This window comes from Malus sylvestris, chromosome 15 (genome assembly GCF_916048215.2).
Source record: "Malus sylvestris chromosome 15, drMalSylv7.2, whole genome shotgun sequence".
In the NCBI taxonomy this organism is placed as follows: domain Eukaryota; kingdom Viridiplantae; phylum Streptophyta; class Magnoliopsida; order Rosales; family Rosaceae; genus Malus; species Malus sylvestris.
Window position 1 is genome coordinate 29,516,578 of NC_062274.1, and position 20,213 is coordinate 29,536,790.

The 20,213-nt window shown below is 34.9% G+C and overlaps 1 protein-coding gene across 1 annotated transcript; it reads left to right on the forward strand.

Moving 5' to 3' along the window:
* The first annotated feature begins 2,000 nt into the window (after window positions 1-2,000).
* Window positions 2,001-2,922, forward strand: LOC126601685 (uncharacterized protein At5g65660-like). Its single transcript, XM_050268426.1, has 2 exons — window positions 2,001-2,412; window positions 2,645-2,922. Exons 1-2 carry the CDS (start codon window positions 2,182-2,184, stop codon window positions 2,810-2,812), a joined length of 399 nt encoding a protein of 132 aa, XP_050124383.1. The 5' UTR covers window positions 2,001-2,181; the 3' UTR covers window positions 2,813-2,922.
* Window positions 2,923-20,213: the final 17,291 nt, after the last annotated feature.

The window sequence follows — 20,213 nt, forward strand, 5'->3', positions numbered from 1 at the left end:
CCAGGTCTATTGTAGATCAAGTGAACTTTTCTATGGCAAGTAGAGACACAACTATTGAATCATTTGGGTCACTTTTTTTAGCTTCATTTGCACGTTAACAAGTCTACATCATGAAGAAAAATTAGTACGGACGGATTTTGCCAGTCTTTGTCTAAGAAAAATTAGTCAAAATACAGGCCAATTCTTTGGTAAACAATATTTCAAAATTTGAGTTCCACACGGCATATCTTCTCAAAGACAGCAACCCCATTGTGGTTCATGTGCATCGTGGCTGCTTTACTAAATAAGACATTTTGACAGTAGCAGTAGTAGTAACACATTCTATGGTCGGTTTTGGACGTTTTGGTGCATTTTTTTCTTCTTCCTCTTTATAGTTAATTTACACGACCTTAACCATCTCTTCAACAACACACTCAAATGAATTGACTATAAGTCACACTTCTCATTCCTAATTCGTTTTCTTTACTCAATTGTTAATTATACTCCAAACAATCCCTATAATAATAGGGATGATAAATGCACATTCCTTTTAGCGTTTTAATTATGTTTGTTTTCGTTTGCTTTATTCAATTTAATGGCCAACATCCGAATTGGTAGTATTGAACTAGTTTTAGTCATCAACGACGCACAACACAAAGTGTTACAAACAAACTAAAAAAAGGAAAGATAAAAAGAAAAAACACTCGGAAAGAAGCGTAGTTGTAGGTTTGGGGGGTAATTGAGAGGTTCATGATTTTAGTGCTTTTCTTAAGAGCAAGTCCACCGGGAGTGGATTGCCTGGCACCCAGCACCCAAAACAGGCTGGCCCCCAGCCAAATCACTCCATCCCAGCCTAAGCCAAGCAAGAGACCAGCCTAGAATTGACAGACCCAACAGTCGGGCCATTTGACGTGAGCAATCCCGTTCTCGACGGATGCAACGATGTTGGTTGTGGGGGCGTTCACCACCAAGCACCCGAACTCAGTCGCCGCAGCCAGATCCAGTTGTTGATGCCGATGCCAGCTCTTCCCACAACCTTCAACCTCCCGCCGGAGGACTCGAACACCTCACGGGTGACCTTGGTCCCACTACGCACGATCAACACGTCGCAAAGCGAGATCCTGGTGCAGAACTCCATGGGGCTGAGATTGTAGGAGCAGTTGACATTAGTGAACTGCTTGAGGAAGTTGATTCCGGGTTCTCTGAGCTTCTCTGAGATGAGGACGGTGGGCTTGGCGTCACGGGTCGTGCTCGGCGACCGCAACGGTGTTGGCCGTGGGGGCGTTCACCACCAAGCACCCGAGCTTCTTAGAAATTAAAAATAAAATTATTATTTTATAATAAAAATAATTATATTTTAATAAAATTGAATAGGCTATTTTTTGTTAGGAGTGGATATGCATTTGGCCTATTACTGTTCATGTGGGTCTATCACTGTTCACTGAGTGGATTAAATAGGTTAGGTGCTATTGCATTTTTTTAGGGATGGACATGCTCTAAGATGCAAAAGTACGTTTTTACTTTTATGCCAAATTGCTCATTTACAAGACCACACAACACCAAGCAACAATTTTCTTCATCTCCAAGAGTTGGGTGTGCAGCTTTGTATGGAAAAGTTGTATCAGCCTCATAAGTGGAAAAAACCTACTTGCCAACTTCTGCTCGGAAAAGTTCACGTATCTTAGTTGTCTACCATTTTAGTCCCCAAAAGAAAAGGACTAAGACTAAGGCTCCACCGTTATCCTCAAGGGATAAGCATTGCAATAATAGGCATTTTTAATTTGAAAGCTGAGTTGAAGCAAGTGTCGTGTAACCCAAGTAGGTAAAAAAATTTATGCCTGAAATATTGTTATTGTTATTGATCGATTTCACATTTAGATCCAATACTCCAAAGTCCCTCTTTAATTCAGTATGCTTAGCAACCATCTAAAGCTAGACCCCACTCTCGTTCCGTACCAAGGACCTCAGTCTGTCTTTACGCGTACTCTTTCCTCACTCTTTCTTCTTCTTTTTTCTTATAAATAAATCCCTCATTTCCAAACTCCCCAAAACCAAAACCAAAACCAAAACCAAAATCCCAATTCCTTCACCCAACAACAACACTGGCTCCTCTGAGTCCTCCCCAACACATGAGTGAGGGAAGAGGACCATCGCCACCACTGTCACAGCCGCCATCGTCGTTGTTATCATCGGATTCAAGTGATGGAGAGCCAGAACTTTTCACCACCCCACGTAGATGCATCTCGGCCGTCCTTGGGCTTCCCTCTTGGCACGGCTCTTCTCTTGATCATCATATTCAGCCTCAGTGGAATCTTCTCGTGCTGCTACCACTGGGACAAGCTCAGATCACTCCGTAGATCTTTCAACCAAAACGCTGACCCCGAGGCCGATGTTCAACCGCCATCTCCCTCCAAATCTAAACCTGCCCACATGGTAACTAATTAATTACTTATAACAAATTCAGTAATTTTACTTCATCAATACTGCCCTCTGACTCTCTCCCTCGACAAATTACCATACGAAGTTATGTTATCAGACTGTCACAGTCTTCCATCATAACAAGTCGTATCATATGTTATGAGAATGTGAATCTGAATTGCGGTTAAACTCGTCATAACATGTCGGATGTTGAAGAGATTAATGATGTTATTTGTTTCTTAATTAGGATTTGAAGCAGAAGCAGAGGGAAAGCTTGCCGGTGATAATGGCAGGTGACCAGATTCCAAAGTTTATGGCATTGCCATGTCCTCGAGAACCTCCGACAGATGAGAAGACTGTGGTGAAGGTGCAAAAGCAGCCCAAGCCACCTCGATTTCCTGTTCCTTTGTATTAGCAATTTGTTGTCCATTTGGTGTGCGTACATGCCACATAATCATATATAATATGTACCATTCAATTACATTCTAGTTTCTATAAAATAAAATAAAATTTACGTTTTAGTCATTTTTTATAAGACAGAGAGATACATTACAAATTTTCCACCACCATTACCTATTTTATTTTACACTTGTTTTATCTACCACCATTTTAATTACATTTGTAGCTCAGTTTTTTATTACAAGTGAGATACTAAACTGGATAATACTTGCATTCTGCTCTCTGAGGATGAGCTCATTCTCCTTGTGAATAATGTATTTCGACTGTATAAATTTCATAATTAGAAGCATTCAATTTTTTAATCTTCATTTGAAGATTACCCCTAAAGTAATAATCATTGAAATCAAAGATCATTTAGTCATTCAAATGTACAAAACAAATTGACGGTGTATGTATTAAGTTACATATTTGTGATGAAATGTCTATTTATTTGATGCGTTTGGATGATTAAACAATCTCCAATTCAAATAATTTTTTTTTTCAGGAGTGATCTTTAATGAAGATTTATAAATTGAACGGTTTTAACCATTGATTTTATTCGATCAAAGATACGGTATTCATAAATGGGAAATATGTGCATCCTTACCTAGAGATGCAATTATTATCATTCTACACTAATCTACACTAATCTACACTAATGGAAGAGAAAGTGCTTCAATCAGAGACGCAAAGTGTGTGTTAATAGAGTGCTTTGCTAATTGCTATACTTTTCTTTTCTAGGGCTTTCTAGCTAATTAAGCATATGATATCCTTTCAAGTACTACGAATGTTGATTAACATTTTCGAAATACCTAAATGATGGTGATTAAAATGGAAGCGGAACCATTCGCCATTCGGTGCGGTAATAATATGCTGCCAAATATCCAATTCAGACTTGGATTGCCAAGTGTAGTTAACGTGAAAAGCCAGCTTGAAGTTGAAGGGAACACAAACTTTTGGATTTGGAGAAGGATGCAGATTGATTTATTGTATAAATATATGAAAAAAGGAACCTAAAAAAAATCTACCACTCATATTATATACTTATGAGATAGGATCGGGGATATTTATTTTTTGACACAGATTTTTGTAGGACTCATTTTATATTGTACTTCGACGATCTAATTGTTTGTCATTTAGGTCTTCCTTCAAGGATTATATCTACCAAAAAAAAAAAAAAAACCTAAATCCGAAACCATATGATCCTTAGATTGATAGACATTTTTGTGTTTCTTTGTAAAATCATATACATCTATTTTGTTCACTATAAATGAATGTCTTATTAATTTTATATTTGTCTAATTTTTTTGCAAAGATGATTTCTTAATGATGAATTGAAATATAAATGATTCGGATCATTCAAAAAATGTTACGGAGTGGGCCCTACAAGAATTTTTTTTTTCATACAACAAAAAATGTACATTAGGTGTGGGAATATTTTTATTTTTATTTATTTTTGTTTAAATGGGGACAACTAGTGACAAGTCATAGTTATTCACCCTTCTGGGTCCAAAGAGGCTATAAGAAATTTCACCCTACCCGTAGCTACAGTAAGCAGACTCACCAGCTTAGAGCATCGAAGCTGCGACCTCCTACATTTTTTTGTTTATTGGGGAGATACAGTCTGCGCCCTTACTACTGGACCACTTGTTGTAGTTCATTAGGTGTGGGATTTGAACTAAGCCCCGTAATAAGACAACCATTTGGTATCAGAGTTGCCATCTACTAGAGTCAAACTTAAGATCTGTCACTTACAAGTGAAGAGCGATATTTGGACCAAGCCACATAACGAGGCAATTATTTGGTATCGAAGTCACCATCTATAGATGTTGAATATAAGACTTATCACTTATAAATGAAGAGAAATACTGTTAAAGCATAGTGTTAAGTGCTTAAAAACTCCTCTAAAACTTGATGTAAAATATATATTATTTGCATGAATAAAGATAAAATATATACTTTCTCCAATCAAGTGGAGACAACTATAATTGAACTTTACAAACTTTCCACCATGAAAACCCCTCCTCATGATTAAAGTACATATAACCCTTTTCCAGCCTGTACGAAATGATAGAAAGGGTCCCTAATTAATAAGTAAATACAAGCGGTGGAATCTAATTTCGAACTCATCTGACCCAGAAATAAAACAATAAATAAATAAATAAAAATTAGAAGTCATGTAAATTGGATGAGCATTAGACCTAGCAGTTTCTTACACGACATGGTGACATGATTCGAAAATAATAGATTTCGGGTTAATACGATAACTAATCGAATGACCCCGTTAATAACGGGTATACACTTGGGTAACCCGTTTCGACCCGTTAAGAAAAATAAATTATAATTTTAAAGTTTAATTACTAAAAAATTTAATATAAAATACAATAGCCATATTGTATATATTGGTATATTATATATTAAATATATATTTTTGTATTATTATTCTATATAAGTTAAAAAAATTAAATTTTATTCATTTAATTATTTTTATTATGAGAGTTTCTTATTATCATTAATAGGATAAATTTTATTTAACATGTTATTGTCCACAATTTAAATCAACTAGTATAGTATGAGTATAGGCAATAAGACATCCCTACAAGTATGAAAAATGTGAAAGAATATATAAACACTCGTGATTCATCATTCCTCCACGAGTAGACAATGGTTACACTTACATTATTGTTTAGATTTTTAAAACCATCCAAACCGTCATGAATAGTGTTTTTTATTTGAGTGTAAAAGTAATAAAATTAATAATTATTATTGTAGAAGTGTAAGAAATGTAAAAATAAAAAAAAAAAAAAAAAAAAAAAAAAAATATATATATATATATATATATATATATATATATATATATATATACAATCACTCGTAGTGACAAACTTTACAACTTTCGTGAAGGGGTCAACTTTGAAATCCGACACTATAATCCATAAACCTTAAATTTGTATTTAACCGTCGATTGTCGTTTATGTTTTATTCCTTATATTGAATATCATTTTTAAAATTTTCTTTTTTGAAAACATGATCTTCTGGGGGATGTAGGAAGATGAACGGTTTGGATCTTTGATATCACGTTCCGATATTTACGGTTAATTAAAATATGAGTCGACGTTATATAGTTTGTAGAGACTTTATAAACACCAAGCAATATTTTTACTAACGGTAAAACTCTGAACATAATATCAACGATCCAAACCGTTCATCTTCTTCTATCCTCTAATAGATCATGTTTTAAAAAAACAAAATTTGAAAAAACAAAATTTTGTGAGAAAAATGAAGCATAAATGTAAACAACAATCAACGGTTAAATTTTAATCTATGATTTATATGATTATAGTGGCACATTTCAAAGTTAAGCCCTTCACGAAAGTTGTAAAACTTGTCATTACGAGCGTTTATATATTTTTTCTATATTTTTCACACTTCTACATTAATTAAAAAACTATTAAAGACTTTACTTAAACAATAGTCATATGATAAATGAGAAGAGGGTGCTAATGTAGAAAGCCTCACTGAAAATATCATCAATATAACTCTTGAAGACAAATATTAAGCCAAAATTCTAATACCGTTTCCCATGGTGATTGATGAAAATTGAAGAGTTTGATTGTAAGAAAATGTGCAAGGTTCGAAACCTTGAAACATTACTCCTTTAATTTTGCAAATCTTTTGAACATTTGATATTTTGTAATTTTGTAATATTTATTTTTATTTTTATTCTGCTCTTATTTTGGGTATGTAAATATGTAATACTTGAAAGACAAATGCGTTTTTATGTTTTGAATGTGATAATATGGTATGTATATACTTATTTAGTATTATGTTTTTCATTTGATTATTTATTGGTTTAAAATATATTTTCCTTAACGGGTAACGAGTCGGGTTATATTATCTGTTAATATTATCAGGTCGGGTCATTTTACCCGTTTATTTTAATAGGTGTTACACGACACGACCCGTTAAGATATCATGTATGACACGAAAACGACACGAACATGAAAAACACGACACAAATGCCAGATCTAATGAGCATGTTGGGTAAAAGACGTGAGAGGTGAAAGCAGGGGAGTTGGTGACAAATGAGAGATTTTTTAGTATGATCGTCATATGGAGTGGTACATCACGTATTGCTATATAAATAATAGAATATATGTGTTAAAATATTGATAACTTAAAAAATAAAATTTTCTACTATTTATATAAAAACACGTGATATACCAGTTCCAATCACAACTAAAAATTTATGGTGACAAAGGACTACGGCCGGCACAGGCCCCACCTGCTTTTGTCACCTTTTTCCCCATTGGACTCATCCCGTGCCATTTGTCAAGCACACCGACTGGTTTGCTTCACTCAATTTTGAGGGTTATTATTAAATTCCAGCCTCTTTCATGTATAATATAGCCTTCATAAACGCGCCCACAAGCGTGCATAAAATATTTTTTGAATCACAGCATATTATTTGTGATTTACATAATTTAAATATATTTATATGTGTAAATTGATAAAAGGAAAATCAAATATTTGAAGTAAATGAATAATTTTAGATCATGGTAGAAGAAACCCCTCATAAACCAATTAAAGCAGCTGAATTCACATAATAAAATCGGTTTTTTATAGAATTTACATTAAGAATAGAGAAAATAATATTTAATAAACAATTGATTGAATCACATTATTGCTAGCCCATTATGAGGCTAAGCCCACCCCCCTCTTCCTTAGTGTAGATAATATCGTTTGTTTAAAAAAAATCATTTGACAATTAATTTAATCACATTATTATCTCCGTGCAAAGGACCTTTTTTTTATAAAGAAAATAATATTTAATAAACAACTGATTGAATCACATTATTGCTAGCCTATTGTAAGGTACTAATTATTTTTTTTTTTAAAAAAACTTTACTAATTTATCATTGGCACTATGCGTCTTTTAAAATGTTTTGAACACAATATTCATGATTTTCCTTATTTTTATTATATTTTTCTTTCCCCTTCACGTGGGCACCATCAACTTTCACTCATCCTTCCATTTTTTTATTCTTTTTTCTCTTCCCACTTATATATGGATTATATTTTATGATTACCAAATTACCCCTGCATTACTTGATATATTGTATTAGGTTGCTTTTGAATTTCTTTGATTGAGGGGCAATTTTATTCTATTTTTTTTTTGTTGAAGCCGTGACACCAAAAAAGCCTTCTAGCTTTATATATAGAAGATTCAGCCTCTAAGAATTTCATTTTCTTTGAAAGGTTTACTTTGTTATTGGGTGCACGTTATGGTTAGATGTCAAGCATATTTGCCTTGTTAACAATGGCCGACAAGCGATAAGTACATCAAAATCTTTCAAAGACTTGGTCTAGATATCCTTCTAACCAAAAAATATATTAGTACGGTCTAATTATATCTTACATATAAAGGGGAAACAAATCACTGGTTTACTTTTGTTTTCAGGACCAATAATTTACTCTTCAGTCGATTAATTTACATGGCTAGAAACGACCCAATCTTGAGCCGAAAAGTGTATTTGTTGCACCATCGGAAAAGTACCCAATCAAGATCAACAAGCACCACTACCAGCTAATAAACAAGTATGCAAAGCACACAATTATGTGCAAGGCTATTGTATAGTGACAGACATGAAGACGAATAATCTCCAATTCGTATTAGGACTTTGTTGGATACTCCGGAGTATTCGATATTCTAGGTGCTTTAACTATTAAATTTTTATTTAAATATACAAATATTAAGATTTAATAGTTAAAACATCCCAAGTACCGAGTACTCTGGAGCACCCAATCTTTTATTATTTTTCCTGTCCATGATTTTCTTTATTTGTCAAATCATTTAAGTAGCAGATCGACGTGATCACGTTTGAGTTTTTATTTTTTAAATTATAAGCTTCCGACTGTGTACATTTAAAACGCAAGGCGATAACTGTAGATTGCAATATTAACAGTTTGTACACGATAGTCAATGGTTTCATCAAGAAAAATGCTCTCTCCAAAACGCAATGAATCTCACAAAAATATGCGGGGAACTTACTGTTTATGGTGGATCGACATGCATGAGTATCGATTGCTTCCGGCATTCTGTTCTTTGAAAGTGTTACATTAGTGATTGCGATTGAAGAATCTCTCAAACCTCGTCATATACGTGTTTTTCCTCTTTACATAATTACCAGTATTTGTAGTTTGTGGTACAAATAAAATTGTTCCTTTATTTTAATGTGAATAAGATATGCATGATTAGAAATATGTTTAATGTATGAGTCATGATGGTGAAGGCGGTTATTTTTGTCGAATAAACTGCACCACACCAAAAGAAATTGAAAGGGAAACGACTTTCCTAATTTTATATTTATGCACATTTTTGTTTATTTTTGACATTTGAATCAAACAAAATAAAAGAGAATTAAATAATCAAAACAAGCACAAATGTGCAGAAAGAGAAAAACAGTAAGTAAACATTCCGAATCTGAAATAAAGAAACCCGATAATGATACGACATGCAAGATAAAGTGAGAAATTTCAAGGAAATTAAACAATTTAATTAATCAACCGATTTATTTGGCGTCATGGAAAGTGATATTTCAAGACCCAAAAGAGTACATGATGGCCAACAAAGACTATCTTACATTCAACTCCCCCCCCCCCCCCCCCCCCACCGATAATCCTTCACTTTCATGTCCTAACTTCACTGTTTCCGTGGACCATGGTGCTTATCCATGAAGTACTCGCGACCTTTTTCTTCTCTGTACTGAAACTCTGTACCCTCTCTCTCTCTCTCTCTCTCTCTCTCTCTCTCTCTCACTTTGTTGTTGTGCCATTTTCAGGATTCTTCGTTGCAATTACAAACTAGGTAGTTAGTGGGCGACCTTTTTCTTCTCTGTACTGAAACTCTGTACCCTCTCTCTCTCTCTCTCTCTCTCACTTTGTTGTTGTGCCATTTTCAGGATTCTTCGTTGCAATCACAAACTAGGTAGTTAGTGGGCAAATACTTGGTGTGTTGTGAAAACAACTCTCATGAAAATTCGTTAGTCTTTACACAAACAATAGATCTCCACCGACCTTCTCTCTCCTAGGTCATAGGGGATTTTTGGGGACCAAATAATTAAATATCTATGCACTCTTGCCATATAGGAGATATCAAACTTATTTCCACTCTTTTCTTTATTTTTGAAATGTTTAGCGTCAAATTTTGTCGTAGATATACGTCTTGCTTTCAGCACAACTCACGAGATTTGCATGTTAATTAAGAAAAAAGATGTTTTCTTATCATATGTATATATTAGATTACGGGACAGATGATGTATTAATTTGACAACCAACTCTTACGTGTCAACGATCAATTAATATATTTTCAAAATTAATGTAATTCTTTTAGCATTACTTTTTGTATTGTTATGCCATGTGGTGTGCTATTAGGTGTTTAGTACACGACCAATGTTTTCTAAACTTGAAAGAGGAGATCCTTGAGGAAACTTTCAAACCACTTTAAGAAAACCCACTCGGATTATGCTTAAACCCACGCATTTTACATTATTAATTACACAGTTGTTAGCTAGTTAACCTTATTATAAGCCATTTTGATAATAGTAATAAAAAAAAATAAAAAAAAAACTCTTACTATAATCCATGATGATCCAAGTGACTTGATCCAATTAATGCTTGGGATCCAATATACAAATTACATTAGAGAAGCACTAGTAGAGTATTAATCTTACATAATCCCAACTGCTCAACTCATCAGCTTTTCTTAAGAGATCCCAACTGTTTAGCATACATTAGCTTTTCTTAAGAGATCTCGTTTCATATTTGTCCTTCCATGCATGCCACCCAAAACCAACTCGGATTATGCTTAAACCACTTTGATAATTTAAAAAAACCCACTCGGATTATGCTTAAACCCACTCATTTTACATTATTAATTACATAGTTGTTAGCTAGTTAACCTTATTATAAGCCATTTTGATAATTAAAAAAAATAAAAAAATAAAAAATAAAAAATAAAAAAACCTTACTATAAGCCATGATGATCCAAGTGACTTGATCCAATTAATGCTTGGGATACAATATACAAATTACATTAGAGAAGCACTAGTAGAATATTAATCTTACATAATCCCAACTGCTCAACTCATATACTTTTCTTAAGAGATCCCAACTGCTCAACGCATCAGCTTTTCTTAAGAGATCTCGTTTCATATTTGTCCTTCCATGCATGCCACCCAAAACCAACTGCTTCATAATAATAATAAAGCATGGAATTGGAATAGATGGCCACCCAAAAGCATGCAGCCAGCCGCAGTCTCGGCCTCGCAACCCAATTTGTTTCCCACACATATGATATGTATTCGAAGAAAATCAAGTGTAAAGTAGGGTTTGTAAACGTACGGATGATAAGCAAGCTATATATCCATTATCTGGTCCCAAAATGCACTAAAATTACATGGGGACAGTAGAGAGAAGTTTTTGGTGGACAATTGTTAGTGGATCGTAGTGGTCTTATCTCAACAGTGCCTGCTGAGGTAACGTGCAGTTTTGTTCTTACAGGCTATCACACATGGGATTACCCATCTCCTTAATCAAATATTTAATTAGTATATATATTGTCCTAATCACTGCTTTAAACATGGTGGGAGTGTGTGAGACGGCATAATAATTGACGGAAAGGACAAAGGAAAGGAAAAGAATGGCTGATAAATATATGTATATATATATTCTTGGATCTTGTTGATGAGTAAGGTCATCTCTAGTCAAGAATTATAGGCCACATTTAATTTTAAATTTGACAAAATCAGCCTTGCTAAAAAGTGTTAACTATAGCTCAGCAATCATACAGTTCTTGAATAAGGGTTTTAGAGAGAGAAGTAGAGATTCGAAGATAGACAGAGAAGAGGGAAAATCTGTTTCTTTTGTTATTTCTTAATGAAGAGTTATTACATCATACTTGTATTTATAGACAACACTAACTAAGAACCCCCACAAATGACAAGTAGCACAATCTCTAACCATTGAATATACTCTAACAAAAAGAATTAAGCTAAATTTGACCTCAGGTCAAGTAACATAGGCAAACTAAATTTGACCTAAAAGGTAATAAAATATCGACGAGAATAAAATATAGCCCCATATGGTTGGAGACAAAAACAAATTTTATCCTAAAATAGTCTTTATATATTTATTTTTAGAGAGCTAAAACTTAGTCAAGGGCTATCACTTAGGCTATCTCCAACCGAAGGACCTATGTTTAGCCCTAGTCCGAATTATAGTCTTGCAAGAAATTATTTTTTAATGAATAGTGTTAGACCATATTTATATATCATCTCCAATTGAAGGAGTTATTTTTAGCCCCTGTTTAGATTATAGTCTTGCAAGAAATTATTTTTTAATGAACAATATCAGACCATATTTATATACGAATGGGCTATTTTTTAGCTCCCTTGACACACCCCAACCCGAATCAGGGCATGTTGGTAGTCATGTGAGAGTGACGTAACCATGTGCACAGTGCGGAAGCAATAATGATAAATAGAAATACAAATAATTAAAAACCAATTCATAAGAGTACTAGCTAAAGTAAGTGCTAGAAAATGTGTGAATACACAATCAGAACATAAGTAGCCTAAGTTCAGTCCAGAAAATAAGTATTAATTAAACAACACCCAAAGATCCCCTACATTTGTGATAGTCTGTTAGAACCTCCAGTCAATCCTCGTGAGCCACCAACGAACAAGCTTATCTAAAACCTAGAGGGGCGCAAAACAGAAAGTGTGAGTGGGCAAAAACAAAGTTTTTCAAAATCAACCCCTCGCCGTAAAACATATATAAATTTCCCAAAAGTGGAATATAAATATATAAGATGCATATATTTCAATTCATGCTTCACATATCCATTTTCCTAAGTATGCCATGCCAAAATATGAAACAGAATAAGTAACTCAAGTGATAATAAATTCATGGAAAAATAACATATTAGCCGGAACCCCTGCAGAGGTCTATACGGCTGAATTCATAGCTCATTAGTCAATCTAGCCGGAGTCACTGCAAGTGACTTATACGGCACTACACTGCACACGAGTCGGAACCACTGTAATGGTCTGTACGACAGGACTGGGTGTAATATAACTATGCTCCTTACTACATTCTCATTATAACTGTGCAATAAATCGCTAGTCACCTACGAGTCGGAACCACATATAATAGTTTGTACGACAGGACTGTGCACATAAATTGGATCCAATGTGAGCATATGGTGCGGGATGTGACATTATATACATGCATGTGCTATATCTCTGGCTAAATCACTAACACCGGGGTGCAGGTTTATGAGCTCAATGTTCTCAATTAATCACAACCGCTATTCACATTCACAATTCATAAACTCACCTGGGACTTACCTGAGCGTTCACAGCACCACAATTATATATATATATATATATATATATATATATATATATATATATATATATGTGCAAACATCATATGCATATTCTAAATGTAAAACATTTGGCATGGCAATTTAAGTCATAACTCATTTAAATGCATTTTCTAGGAAAGATACCAAGCATATACATATATACTTAAAACCAAAAGTCCACTCACGGGTATGTCGAAGGGTCGTAGCCCCCGAGTTGCCCTTGACTAAGCTCGTCCTCGGGATAAGTCTCCCCTGTAAGCGAAACAACTATAAAAACGTTAATTTAAAGCACATAATCAATACTAGCTAATAACTTCGCTTACAATGCTCAAATGGGATGTTTGAATATACAAACGTGATCTACACAACCTCACGAACATCCCCATACTTTTAGAAAAAAATTTCGACGTCCCACGCGCCGGCAAGTGCACGACAACAAGCGCAGCCACGGGCAGGGAAGCCTCACGGAATCCTTAACTGCAGTTAGGAATATTCCGTTAAAATAAAGGAATATTGTGTCCAAATTACTTGACGCCGTTACCCTCCGTTAGGAATATTCCGTCAACTTTGACGAAATATTCTTCTTTCTTCTCCGATGAACCTCGCTGGTCGTCGTCGTCGCCGGAAAAATGGAAAATGCAAAAACCTTCATATCTCATCCAATTCTTAACCAAAATCAGTAAAACTTGCACCAATTTGAAGCTTAGGATGAGAAGAACACAACTATACCTGTTTTGGGACCTAAAATCCATGGAAATTTGCTGGAGAACCTTCGATAATCCGGCTAAACTTCAAATGCATCAATCTCGACTTCCCGACATCCAAATCGTGTCATTTTTCTTCTCCGAGCTTCGTGGGGAGGTCCTTAAGCTCCTTATAAGCTTGAAATCCTCTAAAAATCATGCATTTATGACTGCATGAACAATATTCAAATCAGAGTTAAGGTTTCTCGGGTTTTTCTAAGCTTTCACGTCCAAAAATGGTATATATGGGTTCATGACGATGAGATGAAGATGATGATGGTGTCTACAAGCTTGATCTGTGACTGGTTGGAGTTTAGAAAGAGTGACCATACATATTGTACAGACGAAGGAAGAAAAACCGAGGGAAGAGAGAGAGTGTACACGGGAGAGAGAGAGAGAGAGAGTGTGTGTGTGTGTGTGTGTGTGTGTGTGTGTGTGTGTGTTTTTGGTCTAGATTTGGTCCCCAATCAAAACCAAAAAAAAATCTAAGTTCCAATTGGGTCCCAAAACTTTGGAAAATACATAATTTGTCCACAACAAAGCTTAAACCACACCATCCCACATACGTTCAAGGGTAAAACCATAATTTCACACCGTTGAAACTAAATATTTCGGGACGGGCTGTAATATCCCTCAATAATTTATTATTTTTAAGTTTGTTCTTTGACTTTATTGATTAATTAAATTAAACTCGTATATTAAGTTTGTTCTTAATAATTTTTTGAATAGGATTTTCAAGTGACACGTGTCAAGATGTAATTGGTTAATTTTACTTGCATGTTAACGACTTAGAAATTACTTCAAAGATCACAATTAATTGAAATACAACTTAATTGAAATATAACATCTTAAAAATTAAAACTACAACAACTTAAATATTAAAGATCAGAACATCTTAAATATTAAAACGTACAACAACTTAAATATTAAAGATTACAATAACTTAAATATTAAAGACTACAACAACTAATTATAATAATGATCTTCATCCATCCAAAGACTACAACAACTAATTATAATAATGATCTTCATCCATCATTGTAGGAGTATAGTCGGGTGTTGAAAACAACTCCCGTCGGGCCATAATTTCTCTCCTTTTCCTTTCAATATATGTCTTACTCATTGGAGTATAATTCGTAGTGTCCCTTTCTATCTTCCTATCATCCATCTCTTCTTATATTTGTTTTGCTCATTCTTCGTGTCTACGCTTCCTTTCTTCTGCGACAATGGCATCTTACTCCACCATTAATTGCAATGAGGAGGCTTATATTTGAAAGGCTAACTCCTTCTTTTCCTTGCCCTTTTCCTTCAATTTTCTAGCCTTGTTTCGTCCCATAGCCCTAGGTATGGAAGATTGACCCGGAGATAGATTTTCTAGCCTTGTTTCTTCAATGATAGAACATAGTTCTTCATCCCCAACTGTATTTGAGGAAACATTTCTAAACACCGGCGTAGGAACAAATCTTCCTTGAGGTGGATCTTGAAATAACACCCACCCTTTACAAATTTTCCCTATACAACCTTGATGAGTAAATGGTTTTTTCATGTCATCCATATATAATTGCTCCGCTTGGCATTCCTAGAAAATATAATTACAAAAATTAAAGGAAATTAATTCATGGAATTAAATGTAATATAATTAAATATTTAAAAGAACTTGTGAAAACATACTTCATCATATAGATTGTCTCCGCTTTCATGTCTCCTTTCAGCTGGCTTGATTCCATTTATTCAACCTTGTATGAACTTGTTTTTCCAATCGTGAAGAACAACTGTCGTGGTTTCTAGGGTTCAGTGCCTTCGTAGAACTCAAAGTAGTTTTTGGACATACAAGTCCAAATGCTTTCACTTGTTTGAGAAATACCCTTGACACTATCTTCCGATACCTATCTATAAGCCTTGCAAAGAGCTTCATCTTCTTCCTGGGTCCAAGCCTTTCCTTTGGTTAAAGATGTGGCGGCCATTTGAAAATTATTGAAAAAATTAAAGGAAATATTATTGGAAGAGGTAAGAGAGGGGTGTGTATGGAAAAGAGTGTTTGAGGTGAATAAAATGTGAAGAATTGAAATAAAAGGAGGTAAGATAGTATAGAAGGGTGAAAATGATGTGAGAAATGGCTTAGATATTTGTAGGAAAAATTTAGAATTTTTTTTTTTTAAATTTCGTCTTAAAAAAAAAAGAAATTTAAATTCCAACGGCTATATGACGTCATGTTACCATAGGAAGCATATCAGGGCTTCCCTTTTCGAACTGGCTGGCTATGTTTGCTCAGCCCGCTAGCCATTTGGTTGGATTTGGCCTTGTGGGTTCCAAATTTTTTTGCCTAGCCCTCCATTGGAGATAGATTTTGTGTCAAAATGGGCTATGTTTTGACCTATGGTCAGTCCGGTTGGAGATGGCCTTAGTATTACAGTCTAGTGATATTCCTCTTCATTTGAGAGTGAGAGGTTTTAGGCTCGATTCTCGTCATAAGCGAATTTGAATCACATTATTGATAGCCCATTATGAGACTTAACCCACTCTTATAGGTAATATTGTTTGTTCAAAAAAAAAAAACATAGTCAAGGGCTACATTTAGCTCTCCATGACCGAGATAGGCCAATTAATATTACTATATCATCAAACAAGAATCAGGAGTCTTTTATATAAATTCATGGAAATGAGAAACATATGAGAATTAATATGTTGATGGACTATGGTAAGTGGACTATGCATTCAAGAAGTATACTAATAGTGACAAAGTGCGTCATGTGAAAAGACTCTAGTTTACTCTCTTGATTCTTCAAATATCCCACTTTACTTTTGTTTGGGCCGAGTTAGAATTAACTCGGCCTAGTGTTGGATAGGCCAGGTTTAAATCCTCTCTCGGCCCAAAAGTCGTGTACAGGTGTCAATAAGAGATATTTAGCCCATGGGCTGCACGGTCGAAATTAGCCATATCCTACTAGTGATCGGATCATATTTATATATATTTTTACTTTAAATTCACTCGTCTTTTCTTAGTTAGTTCCTTACATTTTTGAGCTATTTACGTTATTTTTGTGTTTATAGGATTTGTTATGCAAAGAAAATAAAAATAAGCACAAATGAGTTTTAAATAATAAACAGAAAGAATATTGGTTTTATTTTTGGATTAGGTTTTATTTTGGTTTATTTTGGTTTATTTTATATGCATTGAATTGATTGTTTCATAGAATATTGGTTTTGGATTTGTTACTTGAATTTGTTCTTAATTCCCAACTGCTACTAATTTAGAGTTTATGATACAAATTAGTTTTGTATTATTTTGTCAAGGAAGAATCCAAGGACAGCAAGCTGCCTTTGCAGCTGGAGGAAAGCAAGTCAGCGACAAAGGGATCCAAGGAAATCAGAAGAATTAGGGGACAGCAACTGGCAAAGCAGAGGAAATGGAGGAGTCCACACTGGGGACGGAAAAAGAATCCAAAGAAGGGGAGAGAGACTGGCAGATCAGAAAAGAAGGCGCGGGGAATAAAGAAAAAAAAAGATAGCTGCCTTTGGCAGCTGGAGGGACGGAAAGGCAGCGTCATTTGAAAAGCTAAAAAGGAGTCTGCCAGAGAGAAAAAAAAATAAAATAGAGGAAGGAGGTACGGGACAGAAGGGGGGGTCTTGGAGCGGGGTGGACAGAGGGGCTGCCCTTTGGGCAGCTCGCAGACACGGCAGGAGCGAGAAAGGCAGAGGCTGCCCTTTGGCAGCAGAAGAAACTTGAGAGACAGGAGAGTCCACAGAGACGGAAGAGGTGCTGCCATTTGGCAGCTTGAGGAAGAGAAATAGAGAAACCGAGGGGGAGAGAGGCGCATGTCAGAAGGCAGAAGACCAGCAGGCACGGGTGTGAGACGCGGGAGAAAGGCTGCGTTGGCAGCTATGTAGAGAGAGACAGCGTGAGCTGGAAGAAAAAAAGGGAAGAATAAAATAGCAGCAGGAAGGAGAGATCAGGGGCAGCAGAAGTGAGGACGGTCAGAAGGTGAGAACGTGCAGAAAAGAAAGGAAATGTGAGGACTGACAGGGCGAAGCTCCAGTGCCTGGCAGCTAGTGACAGAACGCAGCAGATCCTTTCTTTCGGTTTAATCTTTCCAAACTTCTCTTTTATTTCTGTTTTTAATAATGTGTAATTAAATTTATGTTGGTTAGAGGTTAATTCGAAACCATGAATATATTTGTAATATGAATTGATTACCTTCGGTTGTGATTTCATAAGTTGTGTTTTCAATTTACTTATCCGTTCGTATAAAAACTGATTTGTGTATGTTGGTTGAGAGTGCACGCTTAATTTACATGCATGAATTTGATGCTAGAATATAAGTGAATTTCACCTAATCGTTATGAACTTATTTTCACAAGTAGTAAAGGTTGCTAGTCACAATCACGTTAAGTAAATTCTTGGCAAGAGTATCATGCTTTTCATAGTTACGAATGCCTCGTCAATGCTTATAGTTTTCACAAAGTTTAATGATCTTTGATTGTATCTCTATTGTGCTTTTCACGTAGGGGACTTTTGAAGAATGTTTTGAATTGTTGTATGCGTTTTCCCGTCCAATTCAATAACTTAAGGAAAACTTGAAGATTAAAAAAAGTGCTGTTCACGGTTAATCTGGAGTATTGAGATTCAAAATTTATTGAAAGAACAACTGAAAATCAATTTAGGTTGCATATGTGTCATGTGTGGAGAAGAACCCTCTAGCTAGTCCGTCATTTATCATTTTACCTTAATTTTATGTTTTTGTCAATTCTGTAATTTAATTAAGTTTAATTTACTTTTCATCAAAACCAAACACTCATCCATTATTAAATTATATTATTTAGTTAGTTTTCTTTATTGTTAGTCTTTTAATTTAATTTCCGTCCATTTCAGTTCCTAGTGTTTAATTTAATTGTTTTCATTATTTTGAGTCATTTTAAGTGTGTTTCGAGTTATTAGAGTTTTTAGCCTAATTTTGTGTCCTTGAGTCTTATTTAATATTTTTAAATTAATTTAGAATAGATTAGCAATCCCTCCTAATCCCCGGCCTAGAACGATACCCTACTTATATCTATACTACAATTGTCAAAAAGAGGGTTTAATTTGTGTGCTAAGTAATTTCTCACATCAAAATTTGGCGCCGTTGCCGGGGATTAGCAACTTTGCTAATCCTTTTATTTTTGTTTTTGTTTATGTTTATATTGGTGTTTGTGTATTTTACTTTTGATATTTGATTTATTTTTCTTTCTTTGATTTTAGGTTCAAATGGAGCCGAGGGAAATTTAAAGGAAAGATGCGTCCGGCTAAAGACGTTAAATCAAGCGCTTCTTGGGAGGCAACCCAAGCATTCAACGAAGGGAGACTTTGGAATCACTAACCCAATCAGCTTTGCATTCTTCCACCCTTATCTTTACTGCTTTCATTTTGTTTTGTTTAGTTAGTTGTGTTATTTGGTTGATTTCTGTGAGTTTGTGTTATTTAGTTTAAGTGTGGGTGAATGTTAACCAAAGTCTCTTTACATTAATTTACATATATAAAAAAAAAATAAAAAAAAAAAAAAAAAAAAAAGAAAGATAAAATTTAAAATTAATGAAAAAAAAAAATATACAAAAAAAAAAAAAAAAAAAAATTAAAAAAAAAAAAAAGATTAAAATTAAAAATTAAAAAAAAAATAAAATAAAATAAAAAAAAAATTAAAAAAAAAAATTACAAATATTTTACAATGATGTAAACTAATAGTATTCATTGGTCGGGTGGTGCTTCGGTAGTAGGCGGGGCTTCAGCAGTCGGCGGGGCCACAGAAGGAGGAGGCAGCAGAGGTTGATCAGTTGGAGCTTCACTACGCGGTGCCGCTCCAGAAGACGAAGGCAGATGCGGTTGGAACAAACCCACAAACCTCCGATGATCAAGTAAAATTTGACCATCGGTGTCCTGCATCTGGTCAATCTTTCTCTTCATGCTGGTGGCATAATTGTGTGCAAGCTTGTGCAATTGTTTATTTTCATGCTTGAGTCCTCTAATCTCCTCTTTGAGACTCTGTATTTCAGCCACCAACGATTCAACGTGACGGGTTCGAGCAAATAGGCGTTGGGCCATGTTGGATACAGAACCCGCACACTGCACGCTAAGAGCCAGAGACTCCTTAACCGCCAATTCATCAGACCGCCTAGCGAGCAGTCTGTTATCTCTGGGGGTGACAAGGTTCCGGGCCACCACCGCGGCAGTCATG